This window comes from Solea solea, chromosome 3 (genome assembly GCF_958295425.1).
Source record: "Solea solea chromosome 3, fSolSol10.1, whole genome shotgun sequence".
Classification (NCBI taxonomy): domain Eukaryota; kingdom Metazoa; phylum Chordata; class Actinopteri; order Pleuronectiformes; family Soleidae; genus Solea; species Solea solea.
The window spans coordinates 23,905,429-23,925,103 of record NC_081136.1 but is presented as its reverse complement, the minus strand read 5'-3'; the positions used below and the strand labels follow the sequence as shown (position 1 = coordinate 23,925,103).

General features: G+C 42.4%; 2 protein-coding genes across 2 annotated transcripts in view; both read right to left on the bottom strand.

The window, feature by feature from the left end:
- LOC131456232 (extracellular calcium-sensing receptor-like) overlaps window positions 1-10,897 on the bottom strand; it is a 46,784-nt gene extending 35,887 nt beyond the window's left edge. Inside the window, exon 1 of the mRNA XM_058624347.1 lies at window positions 10,698-10,897. Coding sequence (XP_058480330.1) covers window positions 10,698-10,807 — 110 coding nt within the window. The 5' untranslated portion in view covers window positions 10,808-10,897. The remainder of the gene's footprint in view (window positions 1-10,697) is intronic.
- A 2,070-nt stretch (window positions 10,898-12,967) lies between these two features.
- LOC131456051 (extracellular calcium-sensing receptor-like) lies at window positions 12,968-18,514 on the bottom strand. The gene is made up of 9 exons (XM_058624027.1): window positions 18,387-18,514; window positions 17,809-18,103; window positions 17,591-17,677; window positions 16,994-17,263; window positions 15,900-16,106; window positions 15,547-15,822; window positions 15,116-15,343; window positions 14,911-15,034; window positions 12,968-13,878 (listed from the first exon to the last, which is right to left on the bottom strand). The coding sequence occupies exons 1-9, from the start codon at window positions 18,494-18,496 to the stop codon at window positions 12,968-12,970; spliced, it is 2,508 nt and encodes an 835-aa protein (XP_058480010.1). The 5' UTR covers window positions 18,497-18,514.
- Between the last annotated feature and the right edge of the window lie 1,161 nt (window positions 18,515-19,675).

Sequence of the window (19,675 nt, the reverse complement as noted above, 5' to 3'; positions counted from 1 at the left end):
CCATCGGTGACAGAGAAGCCTGTGAAGAGCTTGGGGAAGATCTTCAGCACTACTCTGAGAGACACAGCAGCGATCCAAGCAATGCACAGCGAGATGAAAACTTGGCTATCAGCAGTGGACAGGTCAGGCCTGCCAGGGAAGTTCAAAGCTTGGATATATCAACATGGCATCCTGCCAAGACTTTTGTGGCTGGGCTGCCAAAGAGTCTGAGCTGCATTGCCCTGTATGGGCATACTAACAAACTTCAGCTTCCTTTCTCTGGCCTGACAAAGGAATTCAAAGTCACAAGAGCCAGGGAGGTGTTACTGTACAGAGACTCATCAGACACCAGAGTCTCCTCTGCAGGCATAGAGGTCAGGACTGGAAGGAAGTGGCAGTCCAGAAGGCGGAAGCAAGGCCACAGAGTCAGATGGGCTCAGAGGTAGTTGGACGAGCGGGGCTTGGCAGCCATACAACACCACACTACGATAGAGCCCAGGGGAGAGAGAGACGGCAGATGATCCAGGCTGAGCTCCGGAGGTGGAGGAGGAACGCCGTAGCAGAACAGTGGCCAAGCGCAAGGAGCTTTGACCTATTGGGACCATGCATTGACTAGGAAGGTCACCTGGTCAGAACCAGCAAGACTCAAGTTCCTGATTCAGCCTGTGTATGATGTCCTCCCAAGTCCATCAAACTTGCATTGCTGGGGGCTAGCAGAAACACCATCATGTCCACTGTGCCCTTCAAGACGATCGTTGGAGCACATCTTAAGCTGCTGCCCTAAAGCACTGGGAGAGGGAAGGTACAGATGGCGCCATGACCAGGTGCTGAAGGCAGTAGCTGATGCCATTTGCGCTGGAATCCAGCAAAGTAGACATCAGCCCCCAGGAAGGCCGAACATCGCAACACTGTTCACCCTTTTCACCCAGTTTCAGGTTGTTGGTTTCATGAGTCAAGGTGTGAAATAGATGAGTTTGGGTCACCTGAGAGGCAGAGTCTGCTAATTTGTGATTGTTGGACCATTGTTGTTCTGTGTATGAGTGTTGATGCTCAGGACAGCACTGTAGGTTGCTGATAGTTGGTGTGTGTTTGTCCACATCCTCTGTTGAGTGATGGTATCTCCAGGTTAACATAGATGGTTTCCTTCACTCCTCTTTCAAACCATCTGTCTTCCCTTGCCAGAATGCAAATATTCTCATCCTCAAAAGAGTGTCGCTTGTGCTTAGTGGATGGCTGAGTTTGAAGGTTTTGATGAAGGCCCAGTTTGGGTATCCACAGGTTTTAAGTGCTCCCCTGACTTACCTTCATCTTTCCCTCCTTTGTTGTGGGTATGTTAGCTGTTTGGGTATGTTAGTGCAAAGTTCTGATGATCCAGATTTTGTGCTCCAGTGGGTGGTGGGTCAAACCGCAGGTCTATGTGGGTACGTTTCTTGTATATTAAAATTTTGAGGTTTCTGTTTTCTCAAATGTGCACAGCAGAATCCAAGAAGGCTACAGTGTTGCCTCCTCAGGGGTGAATTTGATGTTCCTGTCTGTGCTGTTGGTGTGATACTTAATAAGATAAGAATTCAGAATTCCTGTGTTCTGATCCTTGACCCAGGTGTTGTCTATGTATCTGAAAAAGTGGTTAGGTGCAGCACTAGTATACAAGGCCAAGGCACTTCTTTCTACCTCTTCCATTTGGCTACTATGGGAGATTCAGGAGACCCCATAGCACACCCATGTTTCTGCCTGAAAAAAACTTTGTTATATTGGAAGTAGATGGTAGTCAGACAGAGTTCAAGCATGGAGCAGAACTGGTCTGGAGTGAGGTTGGTCCTGTCAGAAAGGGTGTTCAAAATGTTGTATGATGTTGTAAGTCATTGATCTGATGCTGCTGCTGATGGTCTTTGTGGATCTCTTTCCTTGTGCACTCTGGAAAGCATGTCTGTAATGTATGAGCATTTGAAGAGGAGGCCACTAGAGATCTATCCTTCAATTAAAACAAGTAAAAAGAGCCAGTTCGATGATATATCAGAGAGCAGCTTAAGATCTAAAGCTTTGGCTATTTCTTGATTAAGTGACTGATCCTTTTGGTCTTTTCCCAGAGATTTATTCTGCTATTAATGTCTTTGAGTCATGAACGCAAGTGAACCCTCCTGCTGCCTTGTGTGGGTCAGTTTGACCCGCTCGGTTCAGAATGACACTGTTCTATTCACCCAGATCAGACAGGATTCATTAAGGATAGACATTCAACTAATAATACACGCAGATTAGTAAATATAATAGACTACTGCACAATCAATAAATTTAGAGCAGCAGTGGTTTCACTAGATGCAGAAAAAGCATTTGATAGAGTAAACTGGAAATTCCTAATTGCCACAATGGAAAAATTTGGATTCGGAGAAGAACTCATCTCCTGGATCAAAATTTTATACAGTTCACCCAGTGCCTCTGTCAGAACAAATGATCAAACTTCTCCAAGCTTCACTCTCCAGAGAGGCACCAGACAAGGCTGTCCACTCTCCCCATCGCTTTTTGCCATCTTTATCGAACCACTCGCAGCGGCTATTCGCACAAACAAAAATATCAAAGGTATTCAAACAACAAAACTACATCACAAAATAAGCCTCTATGCTGATGATGTATTACTTTTCCTCCAAAACTCACAAAGCTCTCTTTCTGAGACTATTACACTTCTTAATAAATTCTCAGCCATATCAGATTACTCGATAAACTGGGCAAAATCGATCATCCTACCAATCAACCATGACTTCAAATCATCACCATCCTGTCCTCTGAAATCTGGAAACATTAGATATTTGGGTGTAAATTTTTCCTCCAGGCTGTCAGATCTAGCACAATTAAACTATACCCCACTACTTAAATCAATAGAGGATGACCTCCTACGATGGAATTCCTTACCTATATCACTTATGGGAAGAGTTAACACCATGAAAATGATGATCTTACCAAAAATCAATTACCTCTTCTCAATGATTCCAACTAAACCCTCACCAATCTGGTTTAAATCCTTAGACTCTGCCACCACAAAATTCCTCTGGAAAACCAAACCAGCACGCATCAGTCTAAAAACACTCCAAAAGGCAAAAGCCTATGGTGGTCTGGAACTTCCAAACTTCCACAACTACTTTCTTGCAAATAGGCTTCACTATGTCCAAAAATGGTTTCAACCCAAACCACTGGACAGTCTGTGGCTAGACATCGAACAAACACTCTGTAATGAAATTAAAATCTCCGATTTACCATTTATAAGCAAAACCATTAAACGGCATCAGTGCTTTAAAAGCATAAATATAAATACCTCCTTGTCAGCCTGGTGGGAATTTATCAAACTCACTGGGTCCTCGCATATCCCATGTAAATATACCCCAATCTGGAATAATCCAGACATACTACGGAACAAAACAACACTAAAACTCAAAGCATGGCAAGAAAAAGGTATAAGGCACCTGGAACAAATTCTTCAAGATAACAAATTCATTCCATTTCATAACTTAGTGGAACAATATGGCATTAACAGCAACACGTCCTTTGATTATCTACAAATAAAATCTGTAATCCAGACGAGGTTTAAAACCAGTAAATTCGACCTAGAACTACCTCCAATGATCAAACAATTTCTAAACCTTATGTCTCCCAAAATGGTGTCTAAAACACATGCACTATTGACTAAAAATGATTGTATAATCTCTTTACCAACCACAAAATGGAAGGCGGACCTATCCATCAGCCTAGATGAAAATTTCTGGTTACAGATATCATCTAACACATTCAAATTGATAAAAAATCCAGACCTACAACTAATACAATACAAAATCTTACACAGAACACACTACACAGGACAAAGGATGTTCAGAATGGGGCTCTCACAATCAAATATCTGCACAAACTGCAACGAAAACACAGCAGATAGCTACATGCATGCTATATGGCTATGTACACCGGTGTATAACTTCTGGTGTAGGGTATGCGAGGACCTCTCAGCATGTCTCGAATACACCATACCACCTTCCCCCATGCTATGCATACTGGGTGATTTAAACGGAATACATATAAACATGGAAAAATCACACATATTAATCAATAGCCTAAGCATCGCCAACAAAACTATCCTCTTGAACTGGAAAAACAAGAAAAACTTAAGTTTAAACCAATACAGAAATTTAATTTTAGATCACATCTCTATGGAGAGAATGTCTGCTTCCATAAAGAAACAATTACCTATATTTGATTTGACCTGGACACCTCTAATTGATTATATTTCCTAGGGCGGGTTGGTGACTGTGTCTTCCCTGGTCGGTCCGTGGTGTTGCGGGCCGTGCATCTGGGGTACTGGGGATGTCTGGTGGTCTGTGTGGGTTGGTGGCCCTGGGTCTACCGTCCCTCGGTGACTATGGGTCTGCCCTACGGGGGTTGGGGTGGATTTGTGGGGGGGCTGCCGCCTTGGCCTGGGGGGCCCGTGGGGGTTGGGGGTGGTGGACCGTGGGCTGGGGCTGGGCTGGCGCCGCACTGCGGGTGGGGGTAGGGGCTCTGGGTCTCTGTGCGCTGGGGCCTGCGGGGCGCTGGGGGGTGGAGTTGGCCCCTAGCGGGGGGGGGGGTCCCCCCTGAGATCTGCCCTCCGGGGTGGCGGGGCGGTGCACGCTGCTGTGCTCCTGCTGCGCTCTGGGGCGGACTTGTGCGTCCTCCGTCTCTTGGGGGGGGGCATGGTGGGAGGCACGCGGGGGGGCGCCTTGCTTTGGGGACCCTTGGGATGGGAGATGGGGTGGAGCATGGGCCTGGTCTGGACTGTTCCTGGGCTGTGGGCGGGGCCGGGGTCTGGGGATTGCTGCCGTCAGTAATGCCGTGGTGGCCTGGGTGTGGGTCCTGCCTCGTCGGGGCTGGTGTGCTCATCGGGGTCCTACCTTCTGATCGGGTGTGGGGGTATCTGGTCCTCCGCCCCGGCGGCACTCATGGGATGCCATGGCGTGTCCCTGGCCTGGACGGGTTGCTCCCTTCATGGCCGGGGGTGGGTGGGAATGGGGCATATGGCCCTGCCAGTCAGGAAGCTGGCAACCTACTTGGGGGGGCACTCTTGCCCACCCCCTACGCCCCCCCCCGCCGCAGATGATACATCTAAACACACAGATCTAGGGCACCGGGGGGGGTGTGGCTGAGCTGATGGGGGGTCGGGGGGTGGGACCATCACATGATGGGGCCGCTCTCCGTCCCCCCGATGATCTGCCACTCTTCCCCTAATTTTATCGCATGTTAGACATTAGGGCCTGGTGGGCGAGAGACACGTCGACGGCTCCACTGTCTGCCAACAGTGGGACGCCCGTGCCACATTCCCCTCCGCCATTTTAACTACACCCCAGATACCAACATACATCGTATCACACACCACACACACGCACACACCTCCAAATCACTCACCGGTGGGCTGGGGTGGGGGGGGTGGTCGTGGGTGCACTCATGAGCGCTCGATTCCTGCTCACCCCCTGGCCGTGTTGGGACTGGCGGTCTGGGTGAGGGCAGCAGTGGTGGCCATGAGGCGTCGCTGGACGTGGGGGATCGGATCCCCTGCGCTCGGTCTGGGGGGTGTCCGGGAGGCATGGTTGTGGCTCATCATGACGCACCTCCCTGAAGGTGCTGTGGTGGGCGGCAGTCTGCCTACCCGGCGGGGGTCGTCGGCGGGCGCAGATGCTCCTGGATGTTGGGGGACCCCTCTCCAGGGCACCGCGGGGTTGGGCACGGCGGGTCCTTGGACCACTGGCCCTTCCTCTACCTGGGGGGTCTGGACCGGCTCGGGAGTCTGCCTCTCTTCCGTCTCTGGGGGCCCCCTTGGCTGGTGGCCCTACGTGGGCCTCCGCCTGTCCCTCCCTGGGCTGGGGGGCGTGCGGTCGGCTTCTGGGGGGCGGTGGGGGTGGCAGTAGTGGGTATCTGGCCGTGCCTCCCTGGTGGGCGGTCTGGGGGGGGGGCGCTTCTCCCCCCGGTGGTGGGCTGGCCCTGCCCTTGGGCGCTGGCGGGCTCTGGGTGTGGGGACCCTGGGCCTCTGCGGCCTGCCTGGGTGTGGGGTGGTTCGGCCTCTGTCCGTGGTCTTGTCGCCGTCGGCCCCCTCGGGTCAACCTTGGGTGGGGGGGGCTTTCCCCCCGCACTCCTCCGACTGGCCCCCTGCGGGATGGATGCGTTGCTATCCTGGGGGTGGTGGCTGTGGGCCTCTCCTGCCCTGTACGGCTACTGGGCGCCTTATGCGCCTGGATGATTTTCGGCCCGTCGCTGGGGACGGGCCGGACATTGGCACGGTCCCCCACCCAGATCCCATTCACACCTAATGACAACCCCTGCACATATACACTGATATGCACGATCACACACACACACACACACACACACGCACACACACACTAACACGCTAAGATAAATTAAATTTAACTGATATAACTGTTGTAAGCCCGGACATACTCTCTTGATGTGGTCGTTAACAATTACTATATAAACTGTATCTGAAAGTATGTTCTGTATACGCTAAATAATTTCAACTGTTTAATGTTATTAACCTGTTACAAACACACTAATGTCACCCTTAAGTTGTCTAGGTTCTGTCTTATCAGGTATGTTCTGTCTACTTTATATAATTTCAATTTAATGGTACTAACCCACGTATTATACTGTTGTCCACCTTGCTCTCTCTCTCTCTCTCACTCTCTCTCTCTCTCGATCTCTTTCTCTCTTCTTTTTTCTCCCTCTCTCTCTCGCTCGCTCTCTCTCTCTCTCTCTCACTCCCCCTCCCTTCCTCCTCCCCGCTCACTCCCCATCCCCTTGTCAGTCCACTCCCTGTCCCCCTGTCCGGTCCGGCTGCCCGCAACACATAATCATAAAACTAATAAATAAAATTACTGCAGTTCCAAGTATCCCAGACTCGTCCTGCACATATCAAACCTGTCCGACACCAAAAGGCATGCAGTCAATCATATTACATGTCCTGGGTACTGGACAGGACAGGTTAAAAAAAAAAAAGAATGACACTGTTCCCCCTGGCTGTGGGATATGGAGGAAGCAGGAGGGTTTTAAATGGAATCCGTTGTTGATTGTAATCTGCCAGCCCTACAAATATGCACTAAATGAAGCCAGTTTTTTATCTTGTTTACTTCTGACTGTATCCCCTCACAGAGTTTGACAATATCACTGCTAAAGGCTTCTTCCAGTTCACTGTCGGACTGTAAGTTAAAGACGGCGTGTGAATCACATGTTTGTTATCACTGTTGTTTTTGGCAGCCGGCTAAAACAGAACCAGGCACCTGTGGGGGTCTGAACAGGCAATTGTTATAGAGGGTGAAAATAGACCCTAAAGCAATAAATTGTTTGTGTAAACTAAAATAATTTCTGACGTGAATGCATAAAGTAGTGATCTAAATTGAAAGTAAAAAGAAAACCTGTTCACTAGTCCCTCTTTTTTGTGTCCACAAATTATGTTAGTATAATATGTCCTCTTTCAAACGCAAACCTAAGTTAAGTACACTCAACATAAACTAATGATTGAGTAAAGTGTTTATATTCAGGCATTAAAATGTAATGATTTCTATACAGATAATTTCACCATGGTTAGAGTTTATATATATAATAATTTCTTTAGACTTCACTCACCCCAAAAAATACAAAGGATTATGTCAAATTAAGATTTGAGTGTAAACTGATATCACACCTGCCATGGTTCCAGTCTTTGTAAATCAGCACAGGTGTTGTTGCTGAAAGGTCCTCTCCCTGGCTCACACTGCAGCATGTCATCAAGAGCATATGCCAAAGCGTACACAGCCTTATACACATTATACTCTGCCATGAGGTTTGAAACATCAAAGAAGTCGGTCTCCACATTCTCTATAACTTCCTGTCCAGTGCATAATTCTCCTCCAGCTTCCACCCAACCTGCTGGAGGTGGTGCAAATCTACACTGAAATGTGTGTTCCCAAAACTGATTCACCTGCAATGTAGTTAATTTTGTAATCATTTCAAATATATTTGTCTTACAAATACCAAAGCTGAAGGAAATTCTCACCATCTTGTTTTCACCGAAGGTGTTGTGATCAGGACGTATTTGTAACAGGAAGTCACCGAGTCCTGGTATTTCTCCTCGACGAACGGAGATGCCCAGTGTTCCACCCAGGTAAGGCATGAGGTGAGGAGTCTGGAGTGCAGAAGCTGTTGTCCAGCCTACACCGACAATCCACTGCAGGCCTCTCACATTCTGCCTCACCACCTGTACATTGCATTATAAGTATATTAATTCATACTTTCATACCAGTAAAGTGTATTCTACGATCCACAGTTGATTTAATCAACAAATCTGTATTTTACACAGTATTATAGATAAAGGAAAAATGTAAATTGTCTTGGTATGCCGTCTTACTGTAAAACCCTCCGAACAAAAGCTTTAAAGGTGACATCGAATGCTTGTATCACACATATATGTTAGTTATGGAGATCTACTTACATATATTAACTTGTTTTCACGGTTAAAAACGTCCTAATCGCTGCAAACAAGCCTATCAAAATATTACAACAAATTACAGGCATAATAATAAGACATTATTCTTGTTTTATTATTAAGACAGATTGGAATGTGGCTCATTCAGATCAGTTTCACTTCTCAATAATGACTACAGTCATTGCTCAGGGGGTGGAAGATGATCCTCATACCAACCAGACCAAACCTACACGAACATTGCATATTAGCTGCACATAATGAATCACATATATGGACATAAAATACAATCTCTATTGTTAGAGCAGACATAGAGAAAGCTTTAGACTCTGTGAGCTGGTGGTTTAGATTCTTGCAAAATGTGTTTTCCATATTAAAGATATTAGAACAATTGTCCAACACCCCAGAAAAAAAAAAAGGTAATTATCTGACAGTTTACAACAGGTTCACAGCAGAGGTCGACAGGTCAGGCCTGGACACTGCCTTGTTTGGGATCTGGTCAGCACAGAGAATGTATACCAATATAGTTTTAGCAACTATGTTTGTTTTTCAGGGACAAGGCACCTGGACAAACAGGAGACAGGTCTTCTCTGTCTAACACCAGGTAGCTTCTATATTAAGATAGAATACCTAAAATGGTCAAATGTGAGGTATAGGATAATGTCACAGAACCTTTAAAAGCATGGCCCTGCTCTTATGCGGGCAGAATTGTTCGGAGATTCGGCAGGATCATTCTCCCGAGCTGCTGCAGAAGCTTGGTCTGATGCCTGACTTGTAACCAAATAAAATCCCCTTTTGTTCGGTACGAGTCCTGTGTCAGCGAGGTTTCTAAAACACAAGCCTGACTAAAACACGATAATGGCAGATTGACATTATGAAAGGCATCCCCATAAATGGCGAATAACAGGGGACTGAGTTGTATGTGGATGATTTGATACTAGCTTAGTGTTTCTGTTGCTTATGTTTGTCTTTACACAAAATGATCACTTGAACGTTCCCTTTACATTTGTAGCTTAATTAAGAAACATCAAAGAAGCAGAGTATTCAAGGCAGATACCTCTTTCATTAGTTGGATCATGTGGATCTGATGTGCAATCACAATCACCACTCGAGCTGTAGATTTCCTCATCACATCCACTATTCTCCTTATCTCGGCAGGGTCGTCACCCCAGGGCAAAATCTCTGTGTAAGCCAGACAACCTCCACCAGCTGGACCCAGATCAGAGTGAAAGGATCGGGCAGCGTAGACTCCATAATCCTTACTGCTGATGAGCAGACCTGCCCAAGTCCAACCAAAGTGTTTTAGTATCTGGATCATAGCATTCACCTGTGTGGACACAGAGCAGAGGGATTAGTGCACAGGCTGGAATCATCTTTCACTAGAAATTCTGCTTTAAGTGATGTATATCCGACACCACAACTCCGTAAATGGGGATCATAAGATGATTAGTGACACACACAATATTTGATATTATTATGATTTATTCAATACATATTTAAAGATTTTCACCTGAAAAGTATCGTTTGGGATCGTCCTAAAGAAAGATGGGAATTTTTGTCTGTCACTCAGGCAAGAACACGTGGCATAATAACTCACCTGCAAAACACACAGACCATATATTCTAAAAAACAAACAAAACCTTTTGCTGATTTTTTAAAATGCTTTCACAGTCAATGACCAATTAAATTGAATTAAATCACCATTTCTTAATTGAATAACAAAAACTTACCAGAGGCACTCTGTACAAACCTAAGACCGTGGATATGGCAATAGTGGTTGTAGAGGTATGATCAGCCACAATCCCTAGGACTGGAGGAGTTCCTACACAGTTCTCCTCTAATGTAACTTGCTCTTCTTGACCACTGACTAAGGACATTGCTGCACGAAATCCAATTCTTAGTTGAAGACAGTTATCACACAGACTGTATCCCAGAGTCACATTAGGCAGCAGGTTGGAGTTTCTGTTGATCTCATCAATAGCAAAGGCCATGGTCTGAGCCTTTCTGAATCCTATAATATCAAAACTAACAACATAACACACACAAGTGTTTACTACTAAAAAATACTAAAAAATATCAAGTAATAGCTACATGTTTCTCAACTACAAATTATGAATTCAGTCAGATGAATAGTTCATGTCATGATTAAAAATAGCATATATTCACACTGTAAATATTTAACATAACCATATAAAAGCACAATCTACTTATAGACTTTGCTTTTATCAGCTATGTGTTGTTTCCCTCACAGACTGACCCGGAGCAGTGAGGCTGTTGCGGCTCTGTGGTGAAAGACAGGTCAGGATCAGCTGAAAAGATATTAATTTGGAAAATCCCACCGAGAATCAGATCTCCAGTTTTGTGCATCCCATTTAGATGAAACTGTTCCTGAAACTGACAAGAGGAGGAATAAAGAGAGGAGGACACAGCAGAGGAAAAGCAGAAATACAATATTAGGAAGATGAGGCTGGTGTCTAAAAATGCCGTCATGACTTTCCTCTGGCTCATCTCCTTTTCTGAGTGCAGTCTTTTCACAATATCACCACATTTTATTGATTGTGCCAACGTTGATTAATCTTGTAACACCACCCATCAGTGCAGAGGAGGACGTGAAGCTGTAGGGGCAGGGCCCAAAATAAATCCCACCTAATACCAAGTTGTACTAAATGACATTGCAGAAAGGTTTATTAATGTTTTCCTTTGATGTTTCATTATAGAAATTACTAAATAAAAAGCCTTAACTCAGATAATTATTGACACCGTTTATTAAAAATGTAAATCATACAGTGCCAACACTCGAAATAAACAGTATAAAAACTTTTTCTCGTTTCGTCCTTATTGCTCTGTCTGTTATTTTACGTTCACCTGCTCTACTCGTCTTTATTCTGTAAAACACTCCAGCAATTAGATGTTCAATGTGTTGCCAGCATTATATAATTATATAATTCTCGGTTTATGCAACCTCAGGTGTATATCGAGCTTAAAATATGCAAACGTCCTTGTTTAAACTACTCATTTTGCTCATGCAATTGCTAAAGCCCCTAGATGCGAACTTGCTAATATACTGCTAAGGGCGTCATGAAAGTGTATTGTGTCCTAGCCTATTGCACTGTTGTTTGCTGCTCAAAATTGAATATACTACAGTGGTGAACAACATAAAGTAACATTAACATATTGTATTCAAGCTTGTGTATAATCAAACAATAAAACTCCCAATGCACTATACTCCTCTTTACTATCGGATGTATGTACCAACATATTTATTTTCCCTTTCTTCTTTTTCGTCATCACTCAATGATGATTTTTATCCCCCTGTCCTCATTATTTATTTGTTTCTTCACATCGTGCTTGATGTGCATGGGAAGGTCAGTCAAAATGTGCATACAAATTATTTGCACTTTTGTCCAGTGTATTTTTAACAAGTCCAGTGTGCAAAGCCATTTCAACTAAATGATCAATTCCCGTCCTTATTTTTGAAAACTTTTATAAGCTAAGTAATATTAAGATTATTCATGCTGTTGGTACTATGTTCTTTGTGTTTCAGGTTGTTAACTTTGACAAAAAAGACTGCTTGCCTCCGATGGTAATTCAGGCCAACCATATTTGCTGTCAATGGCACAATCATTTTAGTGATGGCAAAACAAAATACATATGCCCCACCGGGATGATGGTAAGTATTACATACAGTACATGTGAATATTTCACTTTAATGGTACTTTGTTCTTCACCAGTTACGACCACATTTACTTCGATACTTAACTGTAATGAAGCAGAGGATCAGTATACATCAATTTAGCATTTGTCCATTGTATGAACACAATTTGAGGTACAACACATGTTGATTACATTGAATGTTTTACATAGATGTGTAATGGAACCGTGCCAACAAATGAGCTTTTCTTAACTTCCATCAACGGGCTGACTGCCAAATAGTGAGCTGTTCCATACCTCCACCATCACCAAAATAATGTGCTGACAAATTCGACTGACAAATTCACAAACTGACAACTGTCAAATAGTGAGCTGTTCAATAAATTCAGCAACAGACTGACAGTGCCAAATAGTGAGTTGTTCATTCATCAAGAAAGGGATTCCTAAACAGTGAACTGTTCCATACCCAATAGAGTGACTGCCAAATAATGAGCTCTTCACTATATCCACCAAATAAAGAGCTGTTCCATACATCCACGAACAGACTGACTGCAAAATCATTTTCTACACACATTAAATCCTACACCCATTTCACATGTTCCTGTTGAGGAGGGAGAGACTGAATAGTCTGAATCTGAATAGTTTGTCAGTTGGGGAAGATGAGATTTGATCATGTTAAAGTGATAATAAAAAAGTTGTCTGTATTTGTTAATTGATAAAAATAAAAAGGTAACTAAATTATAAGGATCAATATATTATATCAGACATAACATAATTCAACCCTTTTTCTTGTGAAATTATATTAATTTGTTTATTAAAACATTATTCTACTTGTATTTTGTAAGTAAAATGTAGCTAGAATTGACGTTGCAGCGTTTATGATCCAATGCTTCGACCCATGATGGCTTTCTTTGTGTTTCTCTCTGGTCTCAACAGGATTATGTAACATTTTGGTCCAAACAGTGCCACCAAGAGGCCAAAACTGGAGGCCAGGATGGCAAATACCTCCACTGCATCTGCATATTTGCCTGGTGAGCTGATGTAAGCAGGGACAAAGGCCACCCACACTGCACAGAATATCAGCATGCTGAAAGTGATGAGTTTGGCCTCATTGAAACTGTCTGGAAGATTCCTTGCTAGAAAAGCTAAAAAAAAACTGAGGACAGCCAGTAAACCAATATAACCAAGTAAAACTGCAAAACCAACCGTGGAACCAACTATACACTCATAAACTATCTTGTCACTGTGATACTGGGTGTTTTTATGAGGCATTGGTGAAGCAGAGACAAGCCAGACAGTGCAGATTGCTGCTTGAACAGAAGTCAGAACCAGAACTGTCCCTCTCTGCTGCACAGCACCAAACCACTTGAGACTGGACTCACCTCCTGGTCTGGAAGCCCTGAACACAGCCAGAACCACCATGGTTTTCACCAGGATACACGAGACACAAAGCACAAAGCTGATGCCAAATGCTGCATGTCTTAGTTGACAAGTCCATAATCTGGGTCGTCCAATGAAGAGCAATGAACACAAGAAACACAATTTTAGTGACACCAAGAGAAGAAAACTGAGTTCTGAATTGTTGGCACGAACTATAGGTGTGCTGTGATGATGGATGAAGATGCCCAGAACAAGAACACAGATAAATGTGCCCAACAGTGAGATGGTTGTTAAGCAGATACCCAGAGGCTCATGGTAGGAGAGGAACTCTGTTTTCTTCGGAACACAGTGGTCACGCTGGGGGCTGGACCAGAAATCTTCTGGACAGTTGGTACACTCCAAGGAGTCTGAGAACAGAAGAGGACATGTAATCCTTTTACAGTATTTTACTTTTCTATACTTGCTTTATATAGTTTTTGTTCAGAAGGTTTTCCATGTTAAAAATCACAAAATGTGCTGCAAAGACCACTCACAAATTTCTTCCAAAAAAAAAAACTGTTAGATTTCAGACTGATATTTCAGTGTGATTGTGACACATTGATGGACTTACAGAAGGATATTACCCATCTGGACTAGTCACCATACATGCCACAGACTGAGTGGAGGCAGGCTCAGAAGAGTTTGGGTATAAATCACAGCGTTTATGTAGCGGAAACGTGTCATTAAATGCAAGGCCTCTCTTTAATCACTGCCAAATAACGGCAGTTGTTCCATTTTTTATTTTTTTTTTGTTAAAGCATTTCTCAACAATACAATGCCAACCTGTTCCTGTGTTCATGTCAATTCACCAAACACTGCTTCATCAACAGCTTGTAGTTTGCTGCTGAATTTTTTCAGCATTTATTCACCAAAAATGTGTTTGGCCTATCAGGAAATACAGGGGATTTGGGACCACAGCCTGTGAGTATGTTTTATCATTTCTGGATTTGTTTTAGGTGATCATTTTAAGAATTATGACAATCTCAAAAATACTGAGCATTTGTTAGATAGGAGGTGGGTCACTTGTTTAAAATGCTGCTGTTGTTTGTGCCTGGAAGCAGCTGGCCCTGATCGTAGTTGCCGCCATAGCTACTGGGCCAGGTATACTGACGGTAGGTTGTTTATCAGTCAATAATTATAATGAGACACCAATGCAAGCTCTGCCTTTGTCAGACTGGGTGAAAAGAGTTATTGAACAATTTGAGTACACTAAAATGTTTTCTGAACATTTGAACATGTATACTTTAAGTTGTGGTTAAAAGTAAAACCCTTAATATTAATATGAGTATAATATGTCCTCTTTAACTGAGCATCCACCACATCACATGTGGTGCATTACATGGAGTCTGAGAAAAAAAGAGGCAACGGGATAAAATACATGTTTAAAGGTTTACACTCACCAGTAGTATTGCTGATCTTTCCCTCAGAACAAGGCACACAGTCAAAACAACACTCAGGTTCCCCCTTCTTTCTAACTATGCGAGTACCTGGAGGACAACTCTCACTGCACACTGACCGAGGAGGCTGTGTGGAGAAACACCAGTATCTGTTAGAGTAACATAAAATGAAGGCAAATAAATCATAGTATAAAAAGTAAGATGTTACCTGTTTGGATTCAAAGTTCCAGAAGATTTTGTCTTCATCCAGTGTGAGTTCTTCACCTTTGAAGGCTGACCTCTTGACCTCACCCACTCTCTGAACTTTTGTTCTTCCATCAGGGAGCCACACCCAGTTCATGATGTCATATATTGGTAAGGCATCACCATTCTCATCAAATGACACTTCATCACCAAATGATGTGGTAAAGTTGACTTTTTGCAAGTAATGCATAATCTATGAAAATCCAGATTAGGGACAAAACAAACTGAAAATGAAAATGGTCACTATTATATTAAGTTAAATCAGTGTCTACATTTAAAAATAATATTTCAGTTTTCTCTTTGTAAAGAATAATAAAAGAAGGATTAGTTGTATTATTTCTTCACACTTCGCACTCCAAATTAAAAATACAAACCATTAGTAAACTGATATCTCACCTGCCATGGCTCCAGTCTTTGTAAATGAGCACAGCTGTTGTTGCTGAAAGGTCCTCTCCCTGGCTCACACTGCAGCATGTCATCAAGAGCATATGCCAGAGCGTACACAGCCTTATACACATTATACTCTGGCCTGAGGTTTGAAACATCGAAGAACTCAGTCTCCACATTCTCTATAACTTCCTGTCCAGTGCATAATTCTCCTCCAGCTTCCACCCAACCTGCTGGAGTTGGTGCAAATCTACACTGAAATGTGTGTTCCCAAAACTGATTCACCTGGAAGTTAATTCTTTTTTTTTAATTTATGCCAGTAAACTATTCTCACAAATTCAAAGTCAGAGGGAAACTCTCACCATGCTGTTTCCATCTGTGTTGTTGTGATGTAGATCAGGACGTATTTTTAACAGGAAGTCCCTGAGTCCTGGTATTTCTCCTTGACGGATGGAGATGCCCAGTGTTCCACCCAGGTACGACATGATGTGTGGAGTCTGGAGCACAGCAGCTGATGACCAGCCTTCACTGGCCATCCACTGCAGGCCTGTCACATTCTGCCTCACCACCTGTATATTATTGCATTATATATTTAGTCAGATTGTTGAGCAAGCAATCCCACTAATAATAAACCATTCAAACCTCGTCATGTTCATCAAAATCAGTATTTTGCGAATTATTCAACAATTTCTGCAGGGATTTTTCCCATATGAATGAATGAATAAATTTTTCAAACCTCAACATTTTCATGCATTATTCAACTCCTTCTACTCATTCATACTTTCCCATAGACACACCATTCAAGTTTCAAAATGTTCACAAATATTTTGAATTTCATTCAGTGTATTCAAATTTTCAATACCATTCAAACATTTTCCACAATCACAGTTTAAGTTTCATCAAGTTTGAAGAGTTTAAAATTAGTGTGTATTACGTGACATTGACATGGTCAGAGTGAGACGAACTTGCTGTAAATCCCAAAACCTTTCCATATACATAAAAAATACATCAAAACAGAGGTTGTCAGGGTTCTTATGATGTCTTGTGATTTGAAAGTAACTCTTAAATATATAACCTTTATTGTTTCAGATTTTTATGAAATTTATATTAATTATATTATAATATTATTATATTAATTTTTTTCTGGGAACCTCCTGGGACCTCTGCATAGAACCCTCAGGGTCTGTAGACCTGCTATTGATAACCATTGTTCAAACTACTATAATAGTTTCTATTCTGTGGGCTAACAGTTTTGATTTATTTCATGTACATTACTACATGAATGCCTTTTAAATTCATGTCCATTTCAACATATTCATAAAGATTCCAATTATTTTTCATACAAATACATGTACTTTTTACATTATTAATTCATTTACTTGTCAAACAATTCATACAACTAAGCAATCTTACTCTACGCTTGAAGAAATTACAGGTAAAATTATTTAAGACTCACCTCTTCCATTAGTTGGATCATGTGGATCTGATGTGCAAACACAATCACCACTCGAGCTGTAGATTTCCTCATCACATACACTATTCTCCTTAGTTCAGCAGGGTTATCACCCCAGGGCAAAATCTCTGTGTAAGCCAGACAACCTCCACCAGCTGGACCCAGATCAGAGTGAAAGGATCGGGCAGCGTGGACTCCATAATCATCATCACTGATGAGCAGACCTGCCCAAGTCCAACCAAAGTGTTTTAGAATCTGAATCATAGCATTCACCTATGTGGACACAGAGCAGAGGGATTAGTGCACAGACTGGAATCATCTTTCACTAGAAATCCAGCTAAACAGGTTAATCAAAGACTAATGTTTAACCCTTAGAACACAGGGCATTTGGACTGCTTTTTTTCCATTACTATGTTAAAAAGTACAGTATACAGAGGCTATAAGAATGTGCATTATAGAGTGTCTTATATCCTTTTTTTCAGCACAACCAAGACAATATGATGGAAAAAAAATCATTTTCAACAACTAAATAAACATAATTTAACATAACTAAACAGGAGTGGTCCTTTATGCATTGTCACTTTGCAGATTAATATTCACCTGAAATGCATCACTCGGGATCGTCCTAAAGAAAGATGGAAACTTTTGACGATCACTCAGGCAGGAACATGTGGCAAAATAACTCACCTGCAAAACACACGGACTGGGCATCCTTAAACATGGTTATAATATTTAAAACTTTATATTTACACTTAAATTATGTTTAGAAATGAAATCGCAATGATACAAAACAAAATCTTTGAGGAAGATAAACTTACCAGAGGCACTCTGTACAAACCTATGATAGCAGAGACTGCAATAGTACGAGTAGAGGAAGAATCGCCCACAATCCCTAGGACTGGAGGAGTTCCTACGCAGTTCTCCTCTAATGTAACTTCTTCTTCTTGACCACTGACTAAGGACAGTGCTCCACGAAATCCAATTCCTAGTTGGTTGCAGTTATCATACAGACTGTATCCCAGAGTCACATTAGGCAGCAGGTTGGAGTTTTTGTTGATCTCATCAATAGCAAAGGCCATGGTCTGAGCCTGTCTGAATCCTATTACATGAAAACTAACATCACAACACAAGTGTTTACAAATTAAAGCACTGATAGTTGTATGTATACATGTTACACAACTATATGTATATTGGGAATGCAACCAATTAACTACCTCAACATAATAATATATGGGAATGAAAACAACAATGAAGAGGTTACAAAAAACAACATTATTAAAAATCACATAAATTCACAATATAAACATGTAACGTTTATTATATATATTCAAAAGCGCAGTTTACTAATAGACTTTTTTTTTTCATCAGCTTTGTGCTGTTTCCCTCACAGACTCACCCGTAGCAGTCAGGCTTTTGAGGCTCTGAGGTAAAAGACAGGTCTGCATAGGTAGAAATGAAGTTGACTGTAAAAAGTCCACCAAGAATCACATCTTCCTTTTTGTGCATCCCATTTAGATGAAACTGTCCCTGTGAGTGACAAGAGGAGGAATAAAGAGAGGAGACAGCAGAGGAGGAGCAGAAGTACAACATTAGGAAGATGAGGCTGGTGTCTAAAAATGCCCTCATGACTTTCCTCTGGCTCATCTCCTTTCCTAAGTGCAGTCTTATCACAATATCACCACATTTTATTGATTGGCGCCCATGTCAATTCACCACCCACCCATCAGTGCAGCTGTAGGGGCAGGGCCCAAAATAAATCCCATCTAATACCTGTATACCTGTACTAAGAAATGATGATAACATCTCTTCAAGCCCATGTTAACAGCATGAAAAGTCATTAAGATTCAGTTTCTCTAAAATGTGCATGACCGTGGTTTAATGTGTATTTTGAATTTCGTAAAATGTTGACTCCCATGTTGTATGGTTGGGATTTACTGATAAAATAAGTTACCAGTTCCTTAACAATTGATAATTATTGGTGATTGTCAGTGCACATCTATTTCACACTTGAGCTGAATAATATTGATTTTTACAAAGTGAGTTGTCTTCCCTTCTACCAATCTCTGCTGAGAGTTGCACAGCGGGAGGTGAGATAAATGTTTAAGTGGCCGATTTTAACTCCCTCTTGTCCCCAAGTATCAAAGGTAGGAACATTTTGGTCGCCATGCAGTGACGTTAAAGGATTACCTGAAAGTGTTGTACAGGAGATGTCGGACATTGCGGTAGCACACCTGCTACACATGAGCATTTAAAGAGGAAGCATGTTGGAAGATTGTTAGCTTATTAGCAAGCTAGCTATATAGTAGTGCTGTCACTTTTTATAAACTTGCTTATATATTACGCAAGTTTATAATATTACATGACATGCTATACCAGCGAAGATGATCAGATAAATCTACCAATTCCCTCACTGAGTGATTGACGGACTTGTTTGCAGTGAACGCATCACTTTGGCCCTGCCCACTACCTCCGTAAACAGAAGTGCCCAGAGGTAGCATAGCATAGAGCAGCAAAGAAAACCAGGTGAACAGTTAAGATTGGGTTTTTGTTTTGTTACAGGGGAGGAAAAAGTTTATTTGTGCTGTTGGTTTCATTGTGTTTCAGTTTCTTAACTCTGACAAAATAAGGCAGCTACCTGTTGCTGGCCTCAGATGATAATTCAGCAAATTCAAGACAAACAAACTG